General features: G+C 41.8%; 1 protein-coding gene across 1 annotated transcript in view; it reads right to left on the reverse strand.

Moving 5' to 3' along the window:
• Nucleotides 1–27873, reverse strand: part of LOC144686778 (DNA replication licensing factor MCM6-like) — a 45201-nt gene that overhangs the window by 8101 nt on the left and 9227 nt on the right. The window contains exons 6-14 of the mRNA XM_078552475.1: nt 26373–26518; nt 20918–21068; nt 20473–20614; nt 13001–13142; nt 12039–12146; nt 5430–5585; nt 5207–5335; nt 4949–5110; nt 4116–4254 (exon numbers count right to left, since the gene is read on the reverse strand). Coding sequence (XP_078408601.1) covers nt 4116–4254; nt 4949–5110; nt 5207–5335; nt 5430–5585; nt 12039–12146; nt 13001–13142; nt 20473–20614; nt 20918–21068; nt 26373–26518 — 1275 coding nt within the window. The remainder of the gene's footprint in view (nt 1–4115; nt 4255–4948; nt 5111–5206; nt 5336–5429; nt 5586–12038; nt 12147–13000; nt 13143–20472; nt 20615–20917; nt 21069–26372; nt 26519–27873) is intronic.

Here is a 27873-nt window from a genome sequence, read left to right on the forward strand (position 1 = left end):
GGTGATATTATCTAAAGGAATGTGCTAATTAAGGGTAGAAAGCAGGACAAGCAAGGTACAGACAGATAGCCCTATTGGGGGTGGGGTGAAGGAATCGAAAAAGGCTAAAAGGTAGAGATAAAACAATGGATGGAAATACATTTAAAAATAATGGAAATAGGTGGGAAAAGAAAAATCTATATAAATTATTGGAAAAAACAAAAAGGAGGGGGAAAATTCAGAAAGGGGGCAGGGATGGAGGAGAGAGTTCATGATCTAAAATTGTTGAACTCAATATTCAGTCCGGAAGGCTGTAAAGTGCCGAGTCGGAAGATGAGGTGCTTTTGCTCTGGTTTGCGTTGAGCTTCACTGGAACAATGCAGCAAGCCAAGGACGGACATGTGGGCATGAGAGCAGGGTGGTGTGTTGAAATGACAAGCGACAGGGAGGTCTGGGTAATGCTTGCGGACAGAACGAAGGTGTTCTGCATTACCCAGACCTCCCTGTCACTTGCCATTTCGACACACCACCCTGCTCTCATGCCCACATATCCGTCCTTGGCTTGCTGCATTGTTCCAGTGAAGCTCAACGCAAACCAGAGCAAAAGCACCTCATCTTCCGACTCGGCACTTTACAGCCTTCCGGACTGAATATTGAGTTCAACAATTTTAGATCATGAACTCTCTCCTCCATCCCCACCCTCTTTCTGATTTTCCCCCCATTTTTTTTGTTTTTTCCAATAATTTATATAGATTTTTCTTTTCCCATCTATTTCCATTATTTTTAAATGTATTTCCATCCATTGTTTTATCTCTACCTTTTAGCCTTTTTCGATTCCTTCACCCCACCCCACCCTACCAGGGCTGTCTGCCTGGACCTTGCTTGTCCTGCTTTCTACCCTTAATTAGCACATTCCTTTAGATAATATCACCACCTTCAACACCTCTTTGTCCTTTTGTCTGTGACATCTTCTGGCTATCTCCACCTATCACTGGACCTCTATCCAGCTCTTCTTGTCCCAAATGCCCCCCCGCCTTAAACCAGCTTTTATTTCACCCCTTTTCTATTTTTCTTTAGTTCTGTTGAAGTCATGCGGACTCGAAACGTTAACTGTGCTCCTTCCCACAGATGCTGCCAGACCTGCTGAGTTTTTCCAGGGATTTTTGTTTTTGTTTTCGATTTCCAGCATCCGCAGTTTTTTGCTTTTATCTTAGTGATATAACGTTGGAATTGTATAAAACACTGGTGAGGCCACAACTGGAGTATTGTGTGCAGTTCTGGTCACCGCATTACAGGAAGGACGTAATAGCTCTGGAGAGAGTGCAGAGGAAGTTTACAAGAATGTTGCCAGGGTTAAAAAAAGTGTAGCTATGAGGAGAGATTGATTAGGTTGAGGTTATTTTCCTTAGAACAAAGAAGACTGAGAGGTGACTTGATTGAGGTGTACAAAATTATGAGGGGAATTGATAGAGTGGACTGAATAAAATTGTTTCCCTTGATGGAGAATTCTAGAACCAGGGGATATAGATTTAAGATAAGTGGCAGAAGGTGTAGGGGGGACATGAGGAAGAACCTTTTTTACGCAGAGGGTAGTAGGTGTCTGGAATTCGTTGCCCAAGTTGGTGGTAGAGGCAGAAACTTTAAACTCTTTTAAAAAATACCTGGATCTGCACCTAAAGTGCTGTAAGCTGCAGGGCTATGGGCCAGGTGCAGGAAGGTGGGATTAGAAAGGGTGCCTGGGTGTCCTTGGGCTGGCATGACAAAATGGGCCTAATGGCCTCCTGTGCTGTAACTTTTCTATGGTTCTATGATGCTCCTCCTGCAAATTATATTTTTGTCAAATTTGAATGCCAGTAAAGTTGTTACAACTAACTCTCTTCAATTCCACAGCCAGACAACATCTCGAAGCAAACTCAAATCAATGTCACCATGATTACCAACATCCTCCATCCTTTCTAGGAAGTCAGCCACCACGTGGACAATAGCTTTGCAGTAACTGCAGGTCCAAATCTCAGAATGGGTTCCTCAATATGTGAGGATTCTGCTGGATGCCTGTTTTCTTTTGAACACACTTCAATTGCTGAAATAATGACATTTTCTTCTCTGGATGTCACTTATTAAAGATTTATTTTTGCTCTTGCTTTTTCAAGTACCTCTTCAGTGGTCTTTGGTCTGTATCTGAAATGTTTTAGCATATGTCTCAGCGTCCACAGATCTTTATTTATTGTCCAGATTTCTGAGGCATACAGGGAATTGGATAGAATGTAGCACCTTTTGTTTCTTTGCCTTGTTCCAAGCCAGAGTTTTCTTGTTGATAACATCCTTCATCTTCATAAAATGACTTCTGGCCATCTCTATCCTTCCAATTTCTGCATCACATCTGCCATCTTGTTATCATTTGTACTCAATACACAAACTTATCAATTTGTTCCACTGCCACACCATCCACTTAACCTTCATTCTAGTTTCTTCTAATGTATTCCTTCTAACTATCATTGTTTTTTGTCTTTTTGGTGTTATTACTCAATCCATATTCTAAACTTCCAGATTTTACTTGATCAATGATATTTTGTAGGGCCTCTTCTGATTCTGCAAGTTGTGCTGTCATCAGCATACAGCAAATTTGTTATGTTCAATTTTTACCTGTATAAGTCCATCTCTAATTCTGAATATTTGTGCACAGGCTGAATAATTTTAGCAACAGTGCAGAGCCTTCTCATACTCTTCTCTTCACTTAAAACATATCTGGTTGCCCCTGTTCTAGCCTGATGCTCACTATTTGGCCCCAATATGGGCTCTGGATAAATCTCACACCTTTACTGTCACATTTCAGCAACACATCTATTAACTTTTGGTGATAAACATGGTCGAATGCTTTTTCATAGTCTATGAAGCATATGTAAATGGTCTTGTTTACATCTAGATATTTATCAAAGATCTGTTCTTAGGTTAAATACTCCCTCTCGTTCTAACTCTGTCTAAATTCAGACTGTGTTTTGCCAATTTCTACTTCAAATGTATTGTTTTTATTATGATTTTCAAGATCACTTTAATGAGATGACTCATTAAGCTTAGTTCTAAAATGATTGCACTCCATTGCTTTAGGTTTTTTAGGTAGTTTAACGAATAACGAATGTCTCAAGTAATTTGGAATGTAGCCGTTGGTATATATTTGATCACAAATTTCTGTAACCACTTCTAATTCTGTTTCTCCAAGGAGTTTTAGATGTTCTGTTGTTATTTCATCTATGCCTGGAGCTTTTCCTGTACTCAATTTCAAAGCATACTTTACCTCTGATATCATAATGTTTGGTCCTTCATTTACCTCTATATCATGAGGACTCCCTCAATTTGGATCATCACATAATACAACTTAAAAGATTCTGACCATTTTTTTGCTACTGCAATCCTGTCTCTGTCTTTTATACAACCACTGTGTGTCAAAGATTTCAACTTTTGGTACATAACTCATTTTGTGATTTCTTTCCAGCTCTAATACTTCATCACGCATTCCATTGTATCATTTCTCTTTAGCCTGCCTACATGCATTCTTCATTTTCTTTTCAATTTTATCATACTCAGGTATGTTTCTTTCCTTTCCTTTTTGTATCGTCATTGTTATTACCTCATCTGTCAGCAACTTCTTGTCTCTTTCTCTTTTCTGCTTTTATAATATTTCCTCTGCAGCATGTTGTATACTCACTTTAATGTTTTTCCACTTGCTTTCTATTTCTTGTTCTGGGACCTGCTTGTCCTGAGAAACAGGATTGTTTCTCAATCCTGAGGCATTCATACTGTTTTTTTTCTTTTTAGAGTCAATGTCTAAGGAGAGAGAATTCAATCCCCAAACCACCCATTACAAAAAAGATGGAATTCCACAGCAGCAAATTTGAACGAGTGTGAAAGGATAAACTTTAAGGGGGGAGGAGGATCAAATCAATATTGTATTTAACCTAGTTACAAATAAGGGCCATCATAAAAGGCCACATACCATTCTAAAATTTAAAAAGTAAAAGCACATCAATTAATATATTCTTAGAAACTAGGGTGGAGGAAGGAACAACATCCATAGTCAGTCTAAAAACTTTACTTGTTTACAGATTTATTCCTTTCTGGTGCAATTAAAATTAGTTTACCATTGATCCCTTCATGGACCTCCTGCTCCATTTCCTCTCCTCCTTCATCATCTTGGTCAAAGTTTACATCTGGTGTCTCCACTCTAATGATTGATTTGTTCAGCAACCGGAAAGCTTCCTTGACATGCTTAGGTTGTACCTATAAAGCCACAGCAAAGATTCAGCACAGGCTTCATTTTGGTAGAGCTTTCTGTTTAAGTTACTACATACTGTATGCCATCATCACCCCCAAGCTTCTTTATTGATTTTTAGATAGTTAAATTTAATGTATTATGAAAAACATAGAATAATTCCTTGGATTTGGGGATAACAGAGCAAACTATTAGTATGGAAAATTCTACGAGTCATCCAACAGCAGCAGCAAACTGCCAAATGCAGCACCACAGGAAGTTTTCCCAGGTCTCAGCTGGACTAGTAGTTAGAAAGGCTGGGTAACAGAGCGATCCATTTCTCATAAAACTGGCAGTTCCAAGAAATTATGAAATGCAGCTTTACATCAATTGTGCAGAATTACAATCGTTTTGGTCTTGAAGTTGAAGAAGGAAAAAGGATTCCTCCAGAAAGAAATATTCAACCAGGGTATCTTTCCAGCTCTATCAATATAGCTTTGTAGAGAACTTGAGCCCTTGGTCTAAGTGTTAATTAAAAAACATAAAAAAAGGCAACTGTAGAACAGGATTGCTGGAGGATATAGATGGAGTGACAGGCATACCTCTCCAGTATGATGAAATAATGATAACACACGAGAGTTGCAAAGTAGGGACAGCACAATAAGCAACAATGCATACACTCTTAAAACAAGAGAACAAACCTCTTTAATGCTTAACAGTTACCTCATCACAGCAATGCATTCTAGCCATGGATTCAGAAAGTCGAATCATACTCTCCAGCTGACGCACTGTGATTCGCCATGCTGATTTGGTTACTCCAGATCCATCCCTCTGACGAAGTCGTCTGTACTGTTCCACTATGAAGTCTTCAGATTCCTTTGATATCTAGAAAATTAAATCCTCAGAAGTGATCTTGATTAGTAAAAGTTACACAAAAAGACCGTCCAATAAATGTCACATTGCATTCATTAAGTGACTGACCTTTGGCTTGAACTGCCTTGCAAATAACAGGTACCTCCTGATATCATCCAAGGAGTAGATCCGCTCGATGGATTCTTGAATTCGAGAATGCAAGTCCACGATACGCCTAGCAATGGCATAATCTGTTACCTAGTTTATAACAATTATATTACATTAATTTCTTCTACAAGTTGTTTAAAAATTGAAACACTATAAATGGGATATGAAAAAATGATATTCCCACCTCATTACATTCATCAACTAGAATGAAGAACAAATCAAATCGAGACATGATCGGGGCTGTGAGATTTACATTTTGTTTGAGAGATTTTGAACGATCATACCGTCCACCAACTGGGTTTGCTGCAGCCAAAATAGAAGTCCTGGCATTCAAGGTAGCCTATATCAAAACAAAGATTTTAGAGGAGTGGAATTTAGCTTTTAATCCATTTAGGGTAAAACACAATCTATACACATTTTACACACAGCATACTTTCCCATTATTTTCAGCAGCTTAACTGTTCACTTCCAAAGCATTAATAAATCAACAGAAACTAACTCGCATTTCCTTATTTAAAAAGGCAAACTTCCTAACAATTAAAAGAAAGAAAACAGGATTTCCCCAACAATGGGTGAATTTGGAATTCTTATCTTCTGCACTGAAATTTAGACATTTTTTATTAACTGAGTTTAGAAAAATCTTTCATTCTCTGCTTTTGATAAATTTTTATTGCACATACAATTTTAGTAATGCATGCTGGTTCCCCATTTTGCTTGAGCTTGAGTGCACAATATCTCCAATTCTCATTTTTGAGGAAAAAACAGATATGAGGTCTCCAGAGTTTAAAAAAAATGACAAATTGAGATTTTGCATCCAAGTGTGGGGAAGGCTCAATGACAATGGCCAGGTGCAAGAAGTGCTTAAAAAAATGATTTGGACTGGAGAAAGACAGCATAAATTGAGTTCAACAGGTACAAAAAAAAAAGCAACGGGCAGGATATTGTTGAGTTCAGCGAGCGGGGGCGGGGCCCACTTGCCGAAGTGTAAAATGACGCGGGATGACGTCGGGCAGAACTCCCGACGTTACCCCACGTCATTTCAATTTTCAGGTCGGCAGGGGCGCAGTCAAATCAGCTGTGCGCCCGCCGACCTGTCAATGGCCAATTGAGGCCATTTAAAAACTAATTGAAATAATTAAAGGGCCTGCCCGTCCAACCTTAAGGTTGGTGGGCAGGCCAGGAGCCTTGGCGGGGTTTAGAAAAAGCATGAAACCTCATCCACAGGCGGGATAAGGTTTTATGTAGGTTTTTAAACATTTAATAAAAGTTTAATTAAAAGTAATGGACATGTCCCAACTCATGTGACTGTGTCACGAGGGGACATGTCAGGGAAATTTTATTTTTCTATGTTTCACATTTTTGAATTTAGCGCCAATCTCCCCGAGGCAGCACTTAGCCTCAGGCAGATGCACGAAAGAGCGCATCCTCGGCTTAGGGAATCCCCCCCCCTGCACACGGAGTGCATAGCACATAGGACATCATGCTGGACGGGCCTTAATTGGCCCGCCCACATAAAATGGTGACACGCCCCGGATTGGGGGCGCAGATCGGAGGTGCACCCGCTCCTGAACCTCCCCCCCGACAGGGGGAAAATTCTTCCCAATGATTCATAAAGATAGTATTGAAATAAATTGAATGCAATCTGTGAACCAAGAATCAAAAACCAAGGTGAATAAAGTTCAAATTTACTGGAATGGAAACTAGAAGTACCGAAAGCAGATGAAAATTAAAACACAACAACAGATCCAGTGACAATAGTAGCAAAAGAAATTCATGGGATGGATTTGGAACTTGTGTGAAAGATCATCCAGCGGTTCTTAGGACAGAGAGTTGTATCAGTAAAATAAATTGATAGGGAAAACATTAGAACAACAAGCTGGTAAAAGTTTAATGGAAAGTGAATATGTGTCAGTAGAAAGTTGAATTTATTCCAAAAATACTTTACAGTGTTGCGCAGTGAAGAATATGGAGTAAACTAAAAGCATAATACCAAAATGTCTACAATGGGTTATATCTTCAAACTATAAATAAGTTCAAAAGCCACTCGGGTAACATACTGGAAAATGCCTGGTATGCATGAAATTCAGTTGGGGGGGGGTAAAAGGCTTAACGAGGTTCTCTGAGAAATTGGGAAGAAATTAAAACATGAGACAAATTTTTTACTTAAGGAGCCATTCATTAAATATATTCTTAAAAAGTGTGGCCAATGCATACATGTAGAATTCCCTCCTCAAAGTAAACTGGTTTTAGGGTCTTTAACTTGCTTTCACACTCCCCACCACACCACTGCCAGCCACAGGTTAATTTGAAAACTATATGCATCATAAATTGCTCCAAACCATGCTTTGGTAAGAATTTTTAATTTCCCTCCCATTCCCAGGTGTATATATTTCAAAATTAACAAAAGGTTACTGTATAATTGTGGTTCTATCTATGGGCTAGCATCCTGGAGCTAGAGTTCAAATCCCACCCAGCAAGTCATGAATAGACTGAACAGAGCTGGTAATTAGTGGGCCATTATCGGGAAATTTTGCTATGAAAGCTACTGGGTTGTTGCAAAGTCAACCAGATCACGAATATTCTGCTATCCCACATTCAATCTGGTTTACAGAGGCTTCCATGGGTCATTTGAATCAACGACAGAGTGTGGGTCAAACTTGACCAAGCAAATTACTCAGTTCTGCGCAGTTTTTGTGCCAGTCGATCAGATCAGTTCTTGAGATTGGGTCAATGGAGGAAGTTGCTAAGGCAACAGACAGTAGGCCCGGTGGTGCCAAAGACTCTGAGGTGGTAGATAGGCAGCAGGGAGTGAGGAAGGTCTCCGTTCTCCCCCATGTCAGTCTCATACTGGTGCAGGGCCAGGGGAGGGAGATGCTTGAAATACCTGCAAGGGACTCTGGTGTTCAAGAATAAAGGAGTCTTGCTACAATTGTACAGGGCTTTGATGAGATAACACCTAGAGTACTATGCATTTTTGGTCTCCATATTTAAGGAAGTATATACTTGCATTGGAGACAGTACAGGTGAAGATTCACTAGATTAGTTCTTGGAGTGAGAAAATTGACCTATCATGAAAGGTGGAGGACCTTTAAATTGGCCTTCTACTCTCTGGAGCAGTGCTTCCTCTAAGCCTGTGCAGCCACACAACAGTCCATCAAGATTATTCCAGCTGTACACATCCTGATGGTTAAATGAGGTTTACTGCCACTCTAGCCCAAGACAGAAAAATAATGGGCCAGAGTCAAGCCTGACATGGTGGAATTAACAGCAGAAATTCCCTCGTGTCAGTTCCTGGAACCTGAAGCTATCGCTCAGCACTTGTCTTCCCTGCATCCCGCTAGTTACCTCTCCACCTCCTTGACTCTCCCCTGGCCACTTCCCTCCCTGACCTTCCTGCTCACTGCTTCCCTCTTCTAGAGTGATGATTCAGGAGAGGGGGGCAGCGAGCAGGAGGGGCGGCAAGCAGGAAGGTCAGCAAGTCAGGAGGCTGGAAATGGAGAGCAGGAGGCAAGTTGAAAGAGTTTAAGAGGATTTTTGAGTCAGTTAATACCACTGATCTAGTCATTCTGCCACAGCTAGATTTGTAAAATTATTAAAGGGAGATTGACACATTAAAAACTTAAAGGTACTTCTAGGGAGTTGGTGAAAAGTTTTGGATTCCTAGACCAGAACTCCAAATAATAATGCAAAGATTCTTGTGAGGTTCTTTCATGGGACTATTTAAAATGTGCATATTCCCAAATACTACCTCTCTCCAATTTACTCTTGTATGCATTGAGATACAGCTTACTACAAAAATGGTGAATCAATTTATTACCTCACAATTCACAGGTTTTTAAACTAAAAACTGTAGGTGGAATAAATGTCATTACTTGCCTAAAAACTACTTCAACAGTCATTCTCCCTCCTAGGATTCCATTCTCTCTTCCCCACTTTCCAGATGCAGATTCCCCTTCAATATTCACTTAATTTACAGGGACACTGTCTCTCTCAGGCCTTCAGTTCGCAAGAGCCAATCTCTCCAGATTCAGAGAGACAATACCTCTGCTTCATTATGCTGGTTGATGTGACAAAATTACTGAGTTATCTTGCTCACTATTCACAGCAGTTTTTAGTAAAGAAAACATTAAGTTGAAGAAAAAAATAGCCTTTTCCATAAATTCAAAAAGCAAGCCTCCTTAGCTCTATTTTGACCTTATCAAATTGAAACAAAATATCCTCGCCTTGAGCCATCACTACCAAGTTAACTTTTCTTTTGTCATATGAATAAAATACAAACTACAATATAAAAACCAACCAAGCTTGCTGATGGTACCAAGCTAGGTGGAAAGGTAAGCTGTGGGGAGGAAACAGAGGCTGCAAAGAGATATGGACAGATGGACAATAATATAGGGAAGTGTGAAGTCATTTATTCACTTTGGTCCTAAGAATAAAAAAAGCAGAATATTTTTTGAAAGGCGAGAAACTTGTAAGTGTTGATGTTCAAAGAGACTTGGTGTGCTTGTACAAGGAAAGCAGAAAGTTAGCATGCACATGCAGCAAGCATTTAGGAAGGCAAATGGCATGTTGGTCTTTATTATAAAGGAATTGGAGTATAAGAAAAAAGAAGACTTTCTTGTATAGGATTTTGGTGAGACCACACCTGGAATGCTGTGTGCAGTTTTGGTCTCCATATTTAAGAAAGGATATGCTTGCACTGAAGGCAGTACAGCAAAGATTCATTAAATTGGTACCTGGGATGAGGGGGCTGTCCTATGATGAGAGGCTGAGTAAATTGGATTATATTCTCTACAGTTTAGAAGGATGAGAGGCTATCTCACTGCAACCAACAAAATTCTGAAAGGGCTTAATAGGGTGGACTCATATTATTTCCACTGGTTGGGGAGTCTAAAACATGGGGGCACAGTCTCCGGATAAGGGGCCAATCATTTAGGACTGAGAATGAGGAGAAATTTCTTCACTTAAAAAGGTGTGAATCTTTGGAAGTCTCTACCTGAGACAGTTGCGGATGCTCCACTGTTAAATACATCTAAGGCTAGGATAGATAGATTTTTGGTCTCTCAGGGAATTAAGGGATATGGGGAGCAGGCAGGAAAATGGAGTTGAAGCCCAAGATCAGTCACGATTGTACTGTATGGTGGTGCAGGCTCGAGGGGCCATATTTTACGTTATGTTCTTACAAGTATTATTGACATAGCTTTGCAGCCACATCCCACAAAGATAGTTAAGAAAACAGAAAAATTAAAGGTATAAAAAAATTAAGTGAAAAAATAGACAAATGGAAAAGACAGCAATGTGGAAAATTGCCCAGGTATGTTCTGTACACAAAAAGCAGGACAAGTCCAATGCAGCCAATTACCACCCCATCAGTCTACTCTCGATTATCAGTAAAGTAATGGAGGGGTCATTAACAGTGCTATCAAGTGGCATTTGCTTAGCAATAACCTGCTCACTTACGCTCAAGTTTGGGTTCCACCGGGGCCACTCAGCTCCTGACTTCATTGCAGCCTTGGTCCAAACATGGACAAAAGAGCTGAACTCCAGAGATGAGGTAAGTGTGAAAGCCCTTGACATCATGGCAGCATTTGACCAAGTATGGCATCAAGAAGCCCTAACAAAACTAAATTAGGGAAAAAAAACTGTTGGTTGGAGTCATACCTAGCACAAAGGAAGATGGTTGTGGTTGTTGGAGGTCAATCATCTCAGTTCCAGGACATCAATGCAGGAGGTCATCTTCAGCTGCTTCAATTACCTCCGTCCCATAAAGGTCAGAAGTGGGAATGTTTGCTGATGATTGCACAACGCTCAGCATAATTCATGACTCCTCAGATACTGAAGCAGTCCATGTTCAAATGCAGCAAGACCTGGACAATATCCAGGCTTGGGCTAACAAGTAACATTTGCACCACACAAACGTCAGGAAGCAGGTCAGAGGCTAGGAATCCTGCAGCGAGTAACTCACCTCCCGACTCCCTCAAAGCCTGGCACAAGGCAGGGTGTGACGGAATGCTCTCCACTTGTTTGGATGAGTGCAGCTTCAACAACATTCAAGAAGCTTGAAATTATCCAGGACAAAGCAGCCTTCTTGATTGGTACCCCATCCAAATATTCACTCCTTCCAACACCGACACAGTGGCAGCAGTGTGTATCACCTACAAGATGCACTGCAGGAATTCACCAAGCCTCCTATGACAGCACCTTCTAATCCCACGACCACTACCATTTAAAGGACAAGGGCAGCAGGCACATGGGAACACCAACACCACCTGGAAGTTCCCCTCCAAGCCATTCACCATCCTGACTTGGAAATATATTGCTATTCCTTCACTGTTGCTCGGTCAAAATCCTAGAACTCCTTCCCTAACAGCACTGAGTGTACCTAAACCACACGGACTGCAGTGGTTCAAGAAGGCAGCTCATCACCACCTTCTCAAGGGCAATTAGGGATGGGCAATAAATGCTGGCCTAGTCAGCAAAGTCCACATCCCATGAATGAAGCAAAAACTTGTAAGGAAGATAATCTGGAATCATTCATTTAGAAGGTAAGGAGGATAAGAAACACTAAGCAAAAATTAAAGAAACAAGTTGAGAAAATTGCAATTAGCAGGCACCATCCATCAGAGAATACTTGAAATGATGAAAATAAATCTTTACTCATGCTTAAGTTTCACAAGATCGCACTATGCCATCTAGTTACTACTGCCTACCGAAGGCATCAACTATAATTCATCCTTTTAGGATTCAGTTCACAGTAAACACCCAAAGAAGGTTCTGTATTATGTAAACAAATTACTTTGACTCCAGCTTTAGTGATGGAAATGGTTTGCTGTTCCATGGCTTCATGGATAGCGACTTGATCTCTTGTTTCCATTTTATCAAATTCGTCAATACAGCAAACACCCTATAAAAAGAATGGAAAATGTAGTTAAAAATTTCTAGAGTTTCTCTCAGTATAGAAATTTCCACAAATTTTTGTAATTTATGATCAGCAAATTATTTCTGACATCTATGAACACAGATGCAAATAAAAAGAAAATTCTACAGTCCAAAGCTCAGGACATGCAACAAAGTACCAGGGCCTGTTGAATGCACTGACTTATGGCGTTAACCACTTTATGCTGGTTATACCAATTAGACAACTTTTGGACAGTCTCTAGTGACTCATGGTCAACACTGTAGAGTGCCTAATGAATGACAGATGAGGTTTCCCCAATCCAGAGGCTAGAACATATATACATTATGACTTAAGTATTCTTAGCATTCAAAATCCAAAGAATTATACACTTTTACATTAGATCACAGAAATCTTAAAACTAAATGTCAAATGAACATACATACGGACAGGAGTAGACCATTTAGCTCTGAACCTGCCCTGCCAATCAACAAAATCATGGCTTATGTGCATCCCAGCTCCATACAATACCCACCCCTGACCCATATCCCTTAACAAAATTCTTATCAATCTCAAATTAAAAAGTGAATTATGTAGTAGCAATTACGATTTGCAGAAGCAATTTTTAAACCTCTACCACCATTACGTAGAGGTGTTTCCTAATTTCGCTCCTGAAAAATTTGGCTCTAATTTTTGGACCATGCCCAGTCCTAGACTCCCCAACAAACAGAAAGTGTTTCTCTTCGCCTACTCTATTCCCCTTAGAAATATCTTGAAGATTTCAATCAAATCACCTCTTAACCGTTGAAATTTCAGGGGATACAATCCTATAACAAAGAATAAATTGTGCGGAATGCCCTTACGTTATCAGCAAGCATCAATGCTCCAGCTTCAATGACAAATTCATGTGACTCTTCATCTCTCACAACTGCAGCCGTCAGACCTGCAGCAGTGCTGGCTTTGCCACTTGTGTACACAGCCCGAGGACTGAACTCCTCCACATGCCTGTTTTACACAGAAAACAAGAATTTTTAATTAAAAAAGTGTGAAACAAAATGAATAGTTATTACGCAACCGTTAACGTACCAAATGTTTAACAATTTTTTTTTACTCTCCCTGTCTTTGTGCTGGCGGAGAGGTTAGGCAGATAATCTACTCAGAGCTAGGTTTATGCCACTAGAAAAATATGCAAAGATAGGTGAATCTAAAGATGGTAAAGCTTTCAGCTCCACTCTGTACTAGCTGTGGATAAAATTAATAATATTGGATAAAGAATCAAAGCTCAAAACGATGTCACACTATGCTACTATGCAGCACTGAACCCTCAACATTTAATTTTAAAAAAGCCAAGGGTTATTAAAAACTCACTAAATCATTGCTCTCTCCTTTCCCTTACTCTCTTTAATCAAATTATGAAAACAATTATTTAATCATAACAGGGTGGAGGTGCAAGGCAAGAATTCTTCATTATAACATGCTTACATATTTTGGGACAAGGGTAAGAACATCTAATTATATTTCAAATTAACAGTACTACTATAATAATAGTTGGGTCACAGGTGGTTAAAAAAATACTGGCTTTTGCGAGTATGTGTGCTGTCAAAGATCTCATATCTCATCTTTGGTATTGGTGTGGGGCAACTATGGGTCAATAAATGATTTGTTGATTTTACAATTGTTAAAGGGCTAATTGCAATTGATTGAATTTTACAGTCCTTAATTGGGTTAGTTGAAATTATATGGTTACACTAGGGGGAAATAAATATGGCTACAGTAACCATTGATTCTTGGAGAAGGACTTAGTCCACAAAATATTTCTCTCTGCACATGCTCGAATAAATTTCAATATTCTACACATCTATGCCTCCTGCGCTTGAAATTCTCCACAACAATTGGCATAGTTGGCAGGATCTTCGGGATTGGAACAAGTACTTGTGTCTAAAAGTAGACAGGTGAGTACATTCATATACCACACTCTAAATAGGACTGTTGGAGTGACGGGCCACTCCTCCGGCCTGACGGGCATCCAAACCAAAGCAAGGTGGGCAGATCTAGAATATCGAAGTTGGTGCAGTGTGATGTTCCTTGGGTAAACAGGGGTGGGTGCAGTTCATGGGTAAACACAGACATTCTTGGCGTAAATGGAGGAGGGTGGCACTGGATAAATGTGCAAGGACCACTGGGCATACAGAAGGGAAAAGGAGGATGTCCAAACACTAAGGATAAAAGGAGGGTTCATGTGAACGAACCGTTCCTAGAGTAAACGGGGGTACACCGTTCCTTGGCTAAGTGGAGGGCACACATGTGACAGTATCTACAAGAGTAAATGGGGGACATCAGTGTCAAGACGGGTCAGACAGACTTGACCTAGAGTACTTTAGACATGATGGAGAATGGTGGTAGGTTGGGACCAAAGGGGTCACTTTAACAGAAAAGCACAAGAAAATACTACTATCTGAGATGAAAAAGGAGAGAGAGATTTTCTTTGTTTAAGAAACAGTTTTTGCACCACCCTCTTTCAGACTAGCAGAGTTAACTCTTCCTACAGCAGCTTGAGCTTCTAGATTGCTTAATGCATTCCACCTCAAGCACAATGGACCTTTGTGTTTTTATTTACAGGTAACCACAAACGTAACAAGATTTCTAGCAGCTTCAAGAATCTGAGAATTTATCAATGCCGTGGCATAGACATGGTCTAAAGGCTTTACTTTACCTTTTAAAAATGGTTTAACCCATTCAAGCCAATTGTTATCATTTGCTTGAGAACAGGAGATCTGATGTAAACAGACTGACCAATGAGTATCAGATTTTTCAAAACCACCATTTAAAACCATCAAGCCTGGGCATAACTGTTTCTGAAATTGGAATTGATGAAATAATTTGACAGGAGTTGCTATTTCAAGCATTCAACGGGAAACTTACCTGACGTTTAAGGGGATCAACAAATTCTAACTTTCAGAAAAAAAGCTAATGGAAAAACAGTCTAAGTGGCTTCTTGGAATCAAAAACAAACGTTTGTTTTGTGGAAGAAATAAACTGAACACCATGGAAACGTTTTTAAAATGATTAAGGCACATACCCCATAGACAAACTGACTTTTAAGGCAATTCAGGTGATGATGGTCAGAGGGAGTAAAATTAAAAAGTGCAAGGAATTTTGGGTTGAGACAATTGAAGGGCAAGGAGAAATAATACTTGATAAGAATTATTCACAAGATGGAAACAGGTAAAGGGAGAGCGGGGAAAGGATGGGTGGATGTATTACCAATCATGTTAATGCACCTGCGAGCTACACCCAATATGACCACAGTGTTAACATCATGGGCAGGTGGAGCTGCCAACATGAGTGAAGATACTGGCCATTGAAATATAGGATATGAAGATACATTGTAGAGTTGTGTAAACAGTTTAAGTAACTGCCAGATAAGACAGCAGCAGGCAGCAGTGGACCTGGAAAGAAGTGAGGGGGAACAGCTCCCCCGGGACATGTCAGAAGTAGGGGATAAGGTAATGATTTTGGGGGAAGGCAGGGGGGGCACCATAATGAATGAGATTTGCTCCACGATGGCAGTGACCTTACCAGATAATAATGTGTATGCTTCAACATGGCCGGTCACAGGTGAGACTGTATGATTCACAAATCTGTTTCTACCAAAAGGAAGGCCACAAGCTGATGTCTTCATTATATCATTGCAGGTATCCCAGCTAAAGAGAAGTCACACCTGAGGGTCATACATGTGCTTCTCCTGGCCACCCTGATGGGACAGTCAAGGAATCAAAGATTTTTTCCTAAGTACAACATGAAGGGGTCCTCCCAGATGGAGGTGATCAGGTTAAAAGCAAAATACTGTAGATGCTGGAAATCTGAAATAAAAACTGAAAACGCTGGAAAAGCAGGTCTGACAGCATCTGTGGAGAAACAGAGTGAAAGCTTCAAGTCTGTATGGCTCTTCTTCAGGTTCACCAGGAATGGACATGGGAGTGGAAACACAGGTCAGGAGGCAGTGGAGGTTTCTACTGGGGGGGGGGAAAACAGGTGGGAGATGGATTGACAATTTGGGACCCAACTGCAACAGTAAAATGTCTTGGGCAATGCTGGAGGGGACAAGATATCATGGAAGGTTGGGATGATAGTAATGATATAATATGGAAGCCAGGGTTTCATTCTCAGGAAATCGGGGAGTACAGGTGTTGGACCACGTGGTTTTTTATGAATAGCATTGCAAGTCCAGGAAACACTGCACATGAGCGCAAAATCAACCGAAAGCCTGCATTAAGAGTAATAGCCTTCGTGAGACAGGTTTCACCCCAGTCGAAGCGATCCGTCACCCTACTCCTCCAAGCCCAAGACTTGGCACTGCCACCCGTATGTGAAGGGCCAAGGAATGGCTTAGCGTTGACCACAACTGGAAATATATTGTATGACAATGTATGCCATGAATTGGCACCTGTAATGTTGAACCATACCAGGAAAGATCTACCAGAATGATGATCGGTAAAAACATAAAAGCTGTACCAGACTCATCCAAAGGGTAATTATGTAGGGTATAAAGGGTAGTGGGAGGCTCGTCAGTAAGCCCTGGAGGAGTAGAACACAGAGGGGCCTGGTAAATGATGTGGCTACAATATTTAATACAGACGCCTCTGTGGCCAACACTACAGACCTGGACACACTGGACAACAAGGTCAGGGATTTGAGAAATAGGATTAAGAACATTTTTAAAAAAAATAACCAGAACCAAGATGCCCAATTATCAGAGGATCACAACCTGACAGTTCGCCAGCAAGGCACTGCTACCATTTTAGAAGCTCATGCTATAAATAAATCAATCCAGGGAGATCAGAACACCTCAGAAAAGGCAGAAAGAAATCTTTGATGGGATGAGAATGCATCTGAGTCAAGTGAGTTGAAATCAAATGTTGGCAGAAAAGACAGTGGCTGAACAATGGGCCTCCTTCAAAGAAAAAGTATTAGAGGCAATATCAAGCTATATCCCCTTAAAGGAGAAAGGTTGGACAAATAAATCCAGAGCGCCCTGGATGACGAGAGAGATAGAGGTAAAGATTAAAAGGAAGAAGTGCACGTATGACAGACGTCAGGTAGAAAATACAATGGAGAATCAGGCTGAATGTAGAAGGACCAGAGAAGTGAAGAAACTAATAAGAAAAGCAAAGACAGAGCATGAAAAGAGGCTGGCAGCGAACATAAAAGGGAATCCCAAGGTCTTCCAAAAGCATGTAAATGATAAAAAGGTGGTAAAAGGAAGAGTAGAGCCGATTAGGGACAAAGAAAGGGGACTTGCATGTGGAGGCTGGAGAAATAGCAGAGGTGTTGAATGAGTACTTTGCATCTGACTTTACAAGGGAGAACTTGCTACCCAGGTCGAGGTGAGAGAGGGCATAACTAGTACACTAGAAGAGCTTACAATCGAGAGGAACAAGGCATTGGAAAGGCTATCTTTCCTTAAAATAGATAAGGTATCAGGACCAGATGAAATACATCTAAAGGTATTGAGGGAAGTGAGAGTGGAAATTGCAGAGGCACTAGTGATAATCTTCCAGTCTTCCTTAGATAGAGGGGAGGTGCCAGAGGACTGCGAATGTTCCATCCTTGTTCAAAAAATGGGTAGAAGGATAAAGCTGGCAACTACAGGCCAGTTTGACCTCAAGCCGTAGGGAAACTTTCGGAAACTATCGCACAGGATAAAATCAATAATCATTTAGACAAGTGCAGGATAATTAAGAAAAGCCAGCATGGATTCATCAAGGGAAAATCATGTTTCACTTACTTCGAGTTTTTTGAGGAAATAACTGAGAGGGTTGATAAAGGAAACACGATGTGCTGTATCTGGATTTTCAAAGGCATATCATACTGTGCCACATAGCAGACTTGTGAACAAAATTCTAGGTCATGTAATAAAAGGGAAAGTGGGCACTTGAATAAGAAGTTGGCTGAGTGACAGGGAACAGAGTAGTGATAAATGGATGTTTTTCAGATTGGAGGAAGGTTTGCAGTGGAGCTCCTCAGGTGTCAATGTTAGAACCCTTGCTGTTCCTGGTATATATTAATGACCTAGACCGTGGTGTACAGGGCATCATTTCAAAATTTGCAGCTGATACAAAGATTGGAAATGTTGTCAACTGTGATGGGGGATAGTCCTGAACTTCAAAAAAGACATAGACATGTTGCTGACAGACAAGTGCAGATAAAGTTCAAGAGTGAGGAGGTCATGTTGAACTTGTATAAGACACCAGGTAGGCCTCATCTGGAGTACTGCGTCCAGTTCTGGGCGCCATACTTGAGGAAGGATGTGAAGGCATTGGAGAGAGTCCAGAGGAGATTCACAAGAATGATTCCCAACATGAAGAATTGTAGCTATAGGATAGATTGGAGGGGTTGAGATGGTTTTCTTTGGAGAAAAGAAGGCTGAGAGCACACTTGATAGAGGTATTCAAGATCCTGAGGGGTATGGACAGGGTAAATAGTGAGAAACTGCTCCCACTCAAGAGACCACCTAGAACTAGAGGGCACAGATTCAAAATAATTGGCTAAAGGAGTAAACGTGATGTGAGCAAAATTTTTTCCACCCAGAGGGTGGTCGGAGTCTAGAACAGACTTCCTAAAAGGGTGATGGAGGCAGGTTCGATCAAGGTATTCAAAAGGGGATTGGATTACTACCTGAAAAGAGAAAATGTGCAAGGTTAAAGGGATAAGGCAGGAGAGTGGGACTAGGTGGAATGCTCTTTTAGAGAGCCAGTGCAGACTTAGATGAGTTGAATGGCCTCCTTCTGCACCTTAAAGATGCTATGAAACAACATATCTAGTTGTTACTGGATTGTTGAACAGACCAGGGAAAATATGAGGCAAATTCATAATGGGTAAGTCCCGCTCTGGGGGAGTTATGAACAGTTAACAGGATGCCAGCTCAGTGGAATGCTGCAGGTATATCCCATCTAAACAAACGGTAAAGTCACTTCTCGGGCCTTGGTGGGATTGGTGCTGGGCATACCTGTAATACCACCAGGGACCCAAGCTATACTCTTTACCAAGTTGAAAACTTCAGAATGACAAAAGGATCTGATTATGTTGCATACTATGACATACTACCATATGCAGTCCCAGGAGGAGATAGTTTAGTGGTGACTAAATTGGAGGGGTGCAACACCCACCAAGGTGTAACTTGTGGGTTTCACACAACCAAAGCAGAGGCCAATTGTAACATGGAAGTAATTGATGACAGCTACAAACTAACACTTATGCTGGTGAAGGAGAGTACTGTCTAATTACTAATCAAAGGTCTTTTAGTTACGCAGATAAAATCTGAGAGATACCCTACCCCACCTGTTGCTTCACCCCAGAAATCACAGTGCAGATTGGACACAAGCAACTGATCAACACATACAGACGAAACTTCACAGAGACACAGGTGCAGGATGAGCTTAAAAAGTGACCTAAGGGACTACGTCAACATGTTTGGTTATCAGGTACCATCTCTGCCACGGCACCTGACTGAACGCCAAACCTCAAGAAGTTTACTACAACCTGTGGAGAAGAATCGGGTCAGTAAGAAGGACATTGAGGAAATTAAAACCACCACTTGATGGCAGGACTTGTCGAACTGGGGACTTAATGTACAAATCCATCCTTGGATATGATCACCTCACGTACAATTGGCAATCGTTTTATACCTGCTTTTCAAAGCCTATAGTGGAAGGCGGCAAAGGCAGGCTGAGAGGCTGACAAAGCAGTGGCCAAGGAACAAGGAAGGGGGAGAGCATACCCCTCTGTCCACAGATCCAACCAAATGTCTACTGATGCAAATGAGAGATGCTGCTTATGGAGGGTGGAGGTGCACTTAAAGAGACTTAGCTATAGGCATCAGAAAACCCAAGCCCCACTCTATCGTTAGGATACAGGTAGAGCCATAAGAGGTGCAAGCTCAAAGCTTAGGGGTGCAACAACCACAGAGTCCAGTAGGATCCCTGGACATCCCTCGGGTAGAGTAACCAGGTGGGTGGCCTATCTAGCCCAGAAGGTTCTGGCCACAGCCAACAGGAGGGGCTGGTGTGGGGCATCTATGGGTCCATAAATTGTTTATTGACGTTACAATTGTTAAATAGGCTAATTGTAATTGATTGAATTTTACTGTTGTTAAATGAGCTAGCTGGAATAATATGGCCACAGTAGGAAATAGTATAAATATGGCTAATGTAACCGTTGATTCTTGGAGAAGGACTTTCTCCCCTGCACATGCTTGAATAAACTTTGATATTCTACATAGCTCTGCCTCTGCAGTGATGCTTGAAATTCTCCACAACAGTGCGATATTACTTACTTAAGGAATTGGCTTTTAGCTGTGCTTGGATCTCCAACAATACAAACATTAATATCACCACGTAGAGAAGTACCCTCCATTGTAGTTTTAGGAACTCCTCCAAAAAGCATCAGTAAGACTCCACGTTTTACTTCATCATTACCTATAAAATAAAGTTGCATTTGTGGTTTCTATGTACTACACCACAAAAATAACTGGGCAAAAATACTAATGAAACATCTTAAAATACACCAGTAGCAATATTTAAATTCAGCTCTAGAATGCTTATTTGATGTCAATTAGTATTATTGAGCTATGACACCACCAACTGACTTTGGCCCTTTCTGAGATCACGAACCACAGATCAGTACTCAGGACCAAAGATCTGGATCATACTAACACCAAAGGAAAAATGTATTTTTTTAAAGAAAAGACACAAATACATATTCAAGATGTTGCTTCTTACCATGAATGGTAGGGAAAAGACTTGTACAAAGATTATGGTACAAGTTCTTATCCTGACTCATTTCAAACACCTTCTCCCATTCCTGAGCGGTCATCTGATTTTTAATACTTTCTGCTGTCTGTTCTTCTTCTCTTATTTCTTTACCGCCAAACTGTTATATTTTAAAAAGAAAACAAGTAGTTACAATGCGAGACAACTACATCTCCAGAGATTTAGACAGATAAATCGACAACACTACATGAAACCATGATACAAATACAATTTAAGATACCTTTCAGAACACAGAAACAAATTCTATGAGAAGTGAACAACCAAAAAAAACAATGACCTTTGACCAAGCCAATTTTTTTGGTAAGATCTGGTTTGGGGGCCAACAGCTTTTTATTTATAGTAGACAAGGTTTGAAACTCAAGGCACGAAGTGAATAAAGCCACAGGACTCCATGGGTTTTAAACAAACAAAAATAAACTTTAATTATAAAAGGTCAGAAAAATAAAACAATTTACAATATCTCTGATAATGACATTCAGGGTAAGTATGAGATACATGTGAATTAACAAGCCAACTGTGGTTGGACATGCCACACTAAATAAATGGCAGATGCAACCAAGAGAGAGTCCAATAATCTCTCAACACCCCACCCAACAGTCAGCCAATCTCAGTGAAACTCTGCCTCTCTCGAGGGATTCCAATGTTCACACCTTTGATGATCTCGTCTTGGAATTCTCCCTAAAAGCTGCTCCCTAAAGCTGCTCCAACTCAGATAGCTTCAATAACAGCCCACCGTGCAGGGTTTAAATCTCACCTCTTGAGATTCTGTTCTCTTGGATTCCCGAGCGTGCGCTCAAACATCAACTCAAAAAGCACAACTTCAGATCTTCGGCCGCACCCACCAGGATACAACTGTTCCAAAGGGATAGCTTTGTCCAACAGTCTGCAGCACTGAGTCAACTACGGCCAGCTGCCCACTTGGAGCTTCAGGGCTTCGTCTGAGCCCTCTTCAATTGCCAGGGCTTTCATTTAGCCCTCTTCACTTAAATCTGCTACCTGCAGCATTTTTCTTATTCGCAGCCTTTCTTCTGCTCCTCTCTTTTCCTTAACTGGTACCTGTCTCTGTCCTTTACCTGGGACTTCCATTTGGTACCTCCATGTTCCCTCTCCCCTTTTTGGGACCTCTCCCTGCCCCATGCCTGGGACACTTGCTGGCAATGACGTTCCACTCCTGGTCAGCTGACCCGGGTTTTCACACCATTTTTCTTCTCTGCACCATGTTGGACCCACCCTCAGCCTGAAGGGCTTACACTGCCGAACTGCGAACATGCAGCACGCCCCCAGCCTGCGCTTGTACTGAATGTCCAAAGTCTGTCAAGAGTTAATGTTCCTGATCTGTGCTCTCAACTCCAAAGTATAGTTTTCATAACAATTTGCAATGATTCTATGTATAAAGTCAGAATTTGTAATGGAGCACGTGACATGGGCAGGCGATGGCATAGCAGTATTGTCACTGGACTAGTAATCAAGCAACCAAGGGTAATGCTCTGGGGACTTGGGTTCGAGTCCCGCCACGGCATTAAATTGAATTCAATAAGAACCTGGAATTACAAGTCTACTGATGACCATGAAACCATTGTTGATTGTTGTAAAAACTTACCTAGCTCACCAATGTCCTTTAGGGAAGGAAATCTGCTGTCCTTACCTGGTCTGGCCTGCCTGTGACTCCAGACCCACAGGAATGTGGCCGACTCTTAAATGCGCTCTGAAAACCACTCAGTTGTATCAAACTGCTACAAAGTCTCAAAAAAAGGAATGAAACAAGACCGACCACCCAGCATCAACCTAGGCACTGGAAACGACTACGGCAAACTCAGCCCTGTTGACCCTGCAAAGTCCTCTTTACTAACAACTGGGGGCTAGTGTCAAAATTGGGACAGCTATCTCAGACTAGTCAAACAATAGACTAACATATCATACTCAGGGAATCATATCTTACAGATAATGTCCCAGACATCACCATCACCTTTCCTGGGTATGTCCTGTCCCACCAGCAGGATAGACCCAGCAGGGGTGGCAGCACAGTGGTATACAGTAAGGTGGGAGTTGCCCTGGGAGTCCTCAACATCTACTCCGGACTCCATGAAATCTCATGGCATCAAGTCAAACATGGGTGAGGAAACCTCCTCTCCTTTAGCTGATGAATCAGTGCTCCTCCATGTTGAACACCATTTGGAGGAAGCACTGAGGACAGCAAGGGTGCAGAATGTACTCTGGGTGCGGGACTTCAGTGTTCATCACCAAGAGTGGCTCAGTTGCGCCACTACTGACCGAGCTGGCCGAGTCCTAAATGACAAAGCTGCTAGTCTGGGTCTGCAGCAGGTGGTGAGGGAACCAACAAGAGGGAAAAACATACTTGACCTCATCCTCACCAACCTGCCTGCCGCAGATGCATCTATCCATGACAGTATTGGTAGGAGTGACCACCCTACAGTCATTGTGGAGACCAAGTCCCACCTTCACATTGAGGATACCCTCCATTGTGTTGTGTGGCATTACCACCATGCTAAACGGGATAAATTTCGAACAGATCTAGCAACTCAAGACTAGTATTCCATGAGGCGCTGTGGGCCCTAAGCAGCAGCAGAATTGTACTCAAACACAATCTGTAACCTCATGGCCCAGCAAAACCCCCACTCTACCATTACGATGAAGCCAGGGGATCAACCCTGGTTCAATGAAGAGTGCAGGAAAGCATGCCAAGAACAGAACCAGGCATACCTAAAAATGAGGTGTCAACCTGGTGAAGCTATAACACAGGACTACTTGCATGCCAAACAGCATAAGCAACAAGTGATAGACACAGCTAAGCGATCCCACAACCAACGGATCAGATCTAAGCTCTGCAGTCCTGCCACATCCAGTCATCCAGCTTAATGGTGGTGGACAATTAAGCAACTCATTGGAGGCGGCGGCTCCACAAATATCCCCACCCTCAATGATGGGGGAGCCCAGCAAATCATTGCGCAAGATAAGGCTGAAGCATTTGCAACAATTTTCAGCCAGAAGTGCCGAGTGGATGATCCATTTCGGCCTCCTCTGGAGGTCCCCAGCATCACAGATGCTAGTCTTCAGCCAATTCAATTCACTCCATGTGATATCAAAAAACGGCTGAAGGCACTGAATAGCGCAAAGGTTATGGGCCCTGACAATATTCTGGCAATAGTACTGAGGACTTGTGCTCCAGAACTTGTCACGCCCCTAGCCAAGGTCTTCCAGTACAGCTACAACACTGGCATCTACCAGGCTATGTGGAAAATTTCCCAGGTATGTCCTGTACACAAAAAACATGACAAATCCAACCCAGTCAATTACCGCCCCATCAGTCTACTCTCGATCATCAGCAAAGTAGTGGAAGGTGTCATCAACAATGCTTTCAGCGGCACTTGCTTAGCTGTAACCTGCTCACTGACGCCCAGTTTGGGTTCTGCCAGTTGCCACTCAGCTCCTGACCTCATTACAGCCTTGTTTCAAACATGGACAAAAGAGCTGAGGCTCCCGAGGTGAGGCGAGACTGACTGCCCTTGACATCAAGGCCGCATTTGACTGAGCATAGCATAAAGGAGCCCTAGCAAAACTAGCAACAGGGGGAAAACTCTCCACTGGTTGGAATCATACCTAGCACAAAGGAAGACAGTTGTGGTTTTTGGTGGTCAGTTATCTCAGCTCCAGAACATCACTGCATGAGTTCTCGAGGGTAGTGTCCTCAGCCGCTTCATCAATGACCTTCCTTCCATCATAAGGTCAGAAGTGGAGATGTTCGCTGATGATTGCACAATGTTCAGCACCATTTGCGACTCCTCAGATACTGAAGCAGTCCATGTCCATATGCAGCAAGGCCTGGACACTATGCAGGCTTGGGTTGATAAGTGGCAAGTGCTAGGCAATGACCATCTCCAACAAGAGGGAATCTAATCATCACCCCTTGACGCTCAATGGCATTACCATCATTGAATCCACCACTAACATCATCCTGGGGGTTACCATTGACCAGAAACTGAACTGGACTAGCCATATAAATACTGTGGCTATAAGAGCAGGTCAGAGGCTAGGAATGCTGCGATGAGTAACTCACCTCCTGACTCCCCAATGCCTGTCCACCATCTACAAGGTACAAGTCAGGAGTGTGATGGAATACTCCCCACTTGCCTACAACACTCAAGGAGCTTGACACTGTCCAGAGTAAAGCAGCCTGCTTGATTGGCACCACACCCACATTCATTCGCTTCCTCCACCGCCGATGCAAAGTAGCAGCAGTGTGTACCATCTACAAGATGCACTGCAGGAATTTCACGAAGTTTTCTTAGACAGCACCTTTCAAACCCACAACCACTACCATATAGATGGACAAGGGCAGCAGATAGGTGGGAACACCACCAGCTGGAAGATCGCCTCCAAGCCACTCACCATCCTGACTTGGAAATATATCACTGTTCCTTCACTGTCGCTAGGTCAAAATCCTGTAACAGCACTGTGGGTGTACCGACACAACATGGACTGCAGTGGTTCAAGAAGGCAGCTCACCACCACCTTCTCAAGAGCAACTAGGGGTGGACAATAAACGCTGGCCCAGCCAGTGAAGCCCACATAGCATGAATGAATAAAAAAAACATAACTGGCAGGTTAATTCTTGAAACTTTATTTCTCATTTTTCTTGTTTCCCCGCTCAAAACAAGCCATTTAAGCTTTTATCCAAGCGAATAACTTCTGACTAAAGCATCAGTTTTAGTGTCAATCAGGTGTCAGCAGTGGCTCAGTTGTTAGCACTCTTGTCTTTATTGTAGAAGGTCATGGGTTAAAGTTCCACTCCAGGGCTTGAATACACACACACACAAAAAAATAAAACTGACAGTCCAGTGCAGTACTGAGGAAGTGCTGCACTGTCGGAGGTGCATTTGTTTCATATTAGACATTAAACTGAGGCCCTGCCTCCCGTCTCAGGTGGACGTAAAAGATTCCATGGTACTATGTCAAAGAGCAGGGTCCCCAGCGCCTTGACCAATTTCATGCATCCCAAATCTCATCTCAACCTTGATCCAGACAGATGGTGGCAAAAGCTGAATGTCACCAGAGGAGAGAGTAACAGACTAGACTTGTGGGGCAACATTCAAATGAAGTATTTAGTTTTGACCACCACCACAAATTGGCTATCTGGAAAGTTGAACATTTTTCACAAAGTTAGATTGACAATTCAGAATCATTTTCTACCAGAATATTGCAATCCTGAAAGATTAACAAAACACATGCGATAGATTTTACCAACAGTTAAAATATAGAGAAACTGTGATTTGATGTGGTTAGGTGCTATTGCAACCAGAACTATGCCATAGATACATGGAGAAAAAAAGTGCCTTCAGACCATCTCATGGTCTTCAATGCAACATTTAAAATAAAGTATACACACCCGTGGATTTGTCTGCGCCACATGACATGCCAGGAAGGCCAGTTTGTAGGACAGATCACGTACACCTAAAGCACGAAGACCTCGGACTCCTTCTGTTTCGTATCCAGCAGCACCACTGACACGCGACCCAGTTTCAGCACGGATACCTAAAGAAACACAAAACAACTAATTAATCATGGAGAAAAAAAGACTTTGCTCTTTAACTACAAAATTGACCCTCATTTCTTTCAGGGCACGGTGACAATAAATAACTTTTGTTGAGTGGCCAGAACTGTGGACAACATTGTAGCTGACTTTAAAGACTGATAATGTATTGTTATCCAGTTTGTGGAGAGAGAGAGAGAGAGAGATCGAGAGAGAGCGAAAGATCGATCAATATAAAAAGGTACAAATGAAGATGTCTGATAAAGTGGGGATCAATGTACAATGAACGATTCTATCACAGAAGGAGGCCAAGACCCATTACTGCATGGAAGGAAGCTATTCAGCCTGTCAAGTCCTGCCGACTCCAAGAGCGAATTCAGCTAATCCCATTCCTCGATCCCTTCCCCGTAACCCTGCAGATTTCTTTTCTTCAGGTGCTTTTCCAATTCCCTCTTGAAAGTCACAATCAGATAGCGCATTTCAGATACCAACCATTCATTGCATAAAGCAGTTTTCATTTCGCCACTGGCTCTTTTCGCAATCACTAAATGTGTCCTACGGTTCTCCACCCCTCCAAAGAAAACAGCTTCTCCCTATCTTTGTCTAAACTCATGATTTTGAATAACTTTGTCAAATCTCCTCTCAAACTTCTCCAAGGAGAACTCCCCACTTCTCCAATCTATCTTTGTAACTGAAGTCCCTCATCCCTGAAACCATTTTCATAATTATTTTCTGCACCCTCTCTAATGCCTTCATATCCTTCCTGAATTGTGGAGCCCAGAATTTGGCATGATACTCCAGTTGAGGCTGAACCAATATTTTATGAAGGTTCACTATAACTTCTTTGCTTTTGTATTTTATGCCTTTTATAAAACCCAGGACACCCTATGCTGTATTAAGAGCTTTCTCAACCTCCTCACCAGCTTCAATGATTTGTGCACAAACCACTAGATTTTTGTTCCTGCATTTCATTTAATATTGTAACCTTTAGTTTATATTGCCTCTCCTCATTCTTCTCTGCATTAAATTTCATCTGCCACTTCACAAGCCTGCCTATGTCCTCTTGAACTCTTATCACTACCCTCCACACAGATCACAATACTCTCAAGTTTTGTATCTTCTGCAAACTTCAAAACTGCACTGTGTGCACTCACGTCTAAGCCATTAATATAGAACATCAAAAGCAGTGGTCCTATCACTTGTACGGATTGAAGAACATCAACAATTCACCACTATTCTGCTTCCTGTCACTTAGCCAACTTTGTACCATGCCACCACTGAGCCTTATTATTATGTGGGCTTCAACTCTGCAGACATGTCTGTTGGATATCACTTTATCAAACTGCATTATTACTTC

This window comes from Cetorhinus maximus, chromosome 11 (assembly GCF_964194155.1).
Source record: "Cetorhinus maximus chromosome 11, sCetMax3.hap1.1, whole genome shotgun sequence".
In the NCBI taxonomy this organism is placed as follows: domain Eukaryota; kingdom Metazoa; phylum Chordata; class Chondrichthyes; order Lamniformes; family Cetorhinidae; genus Cetorhinus; species Cetorhinus maximus.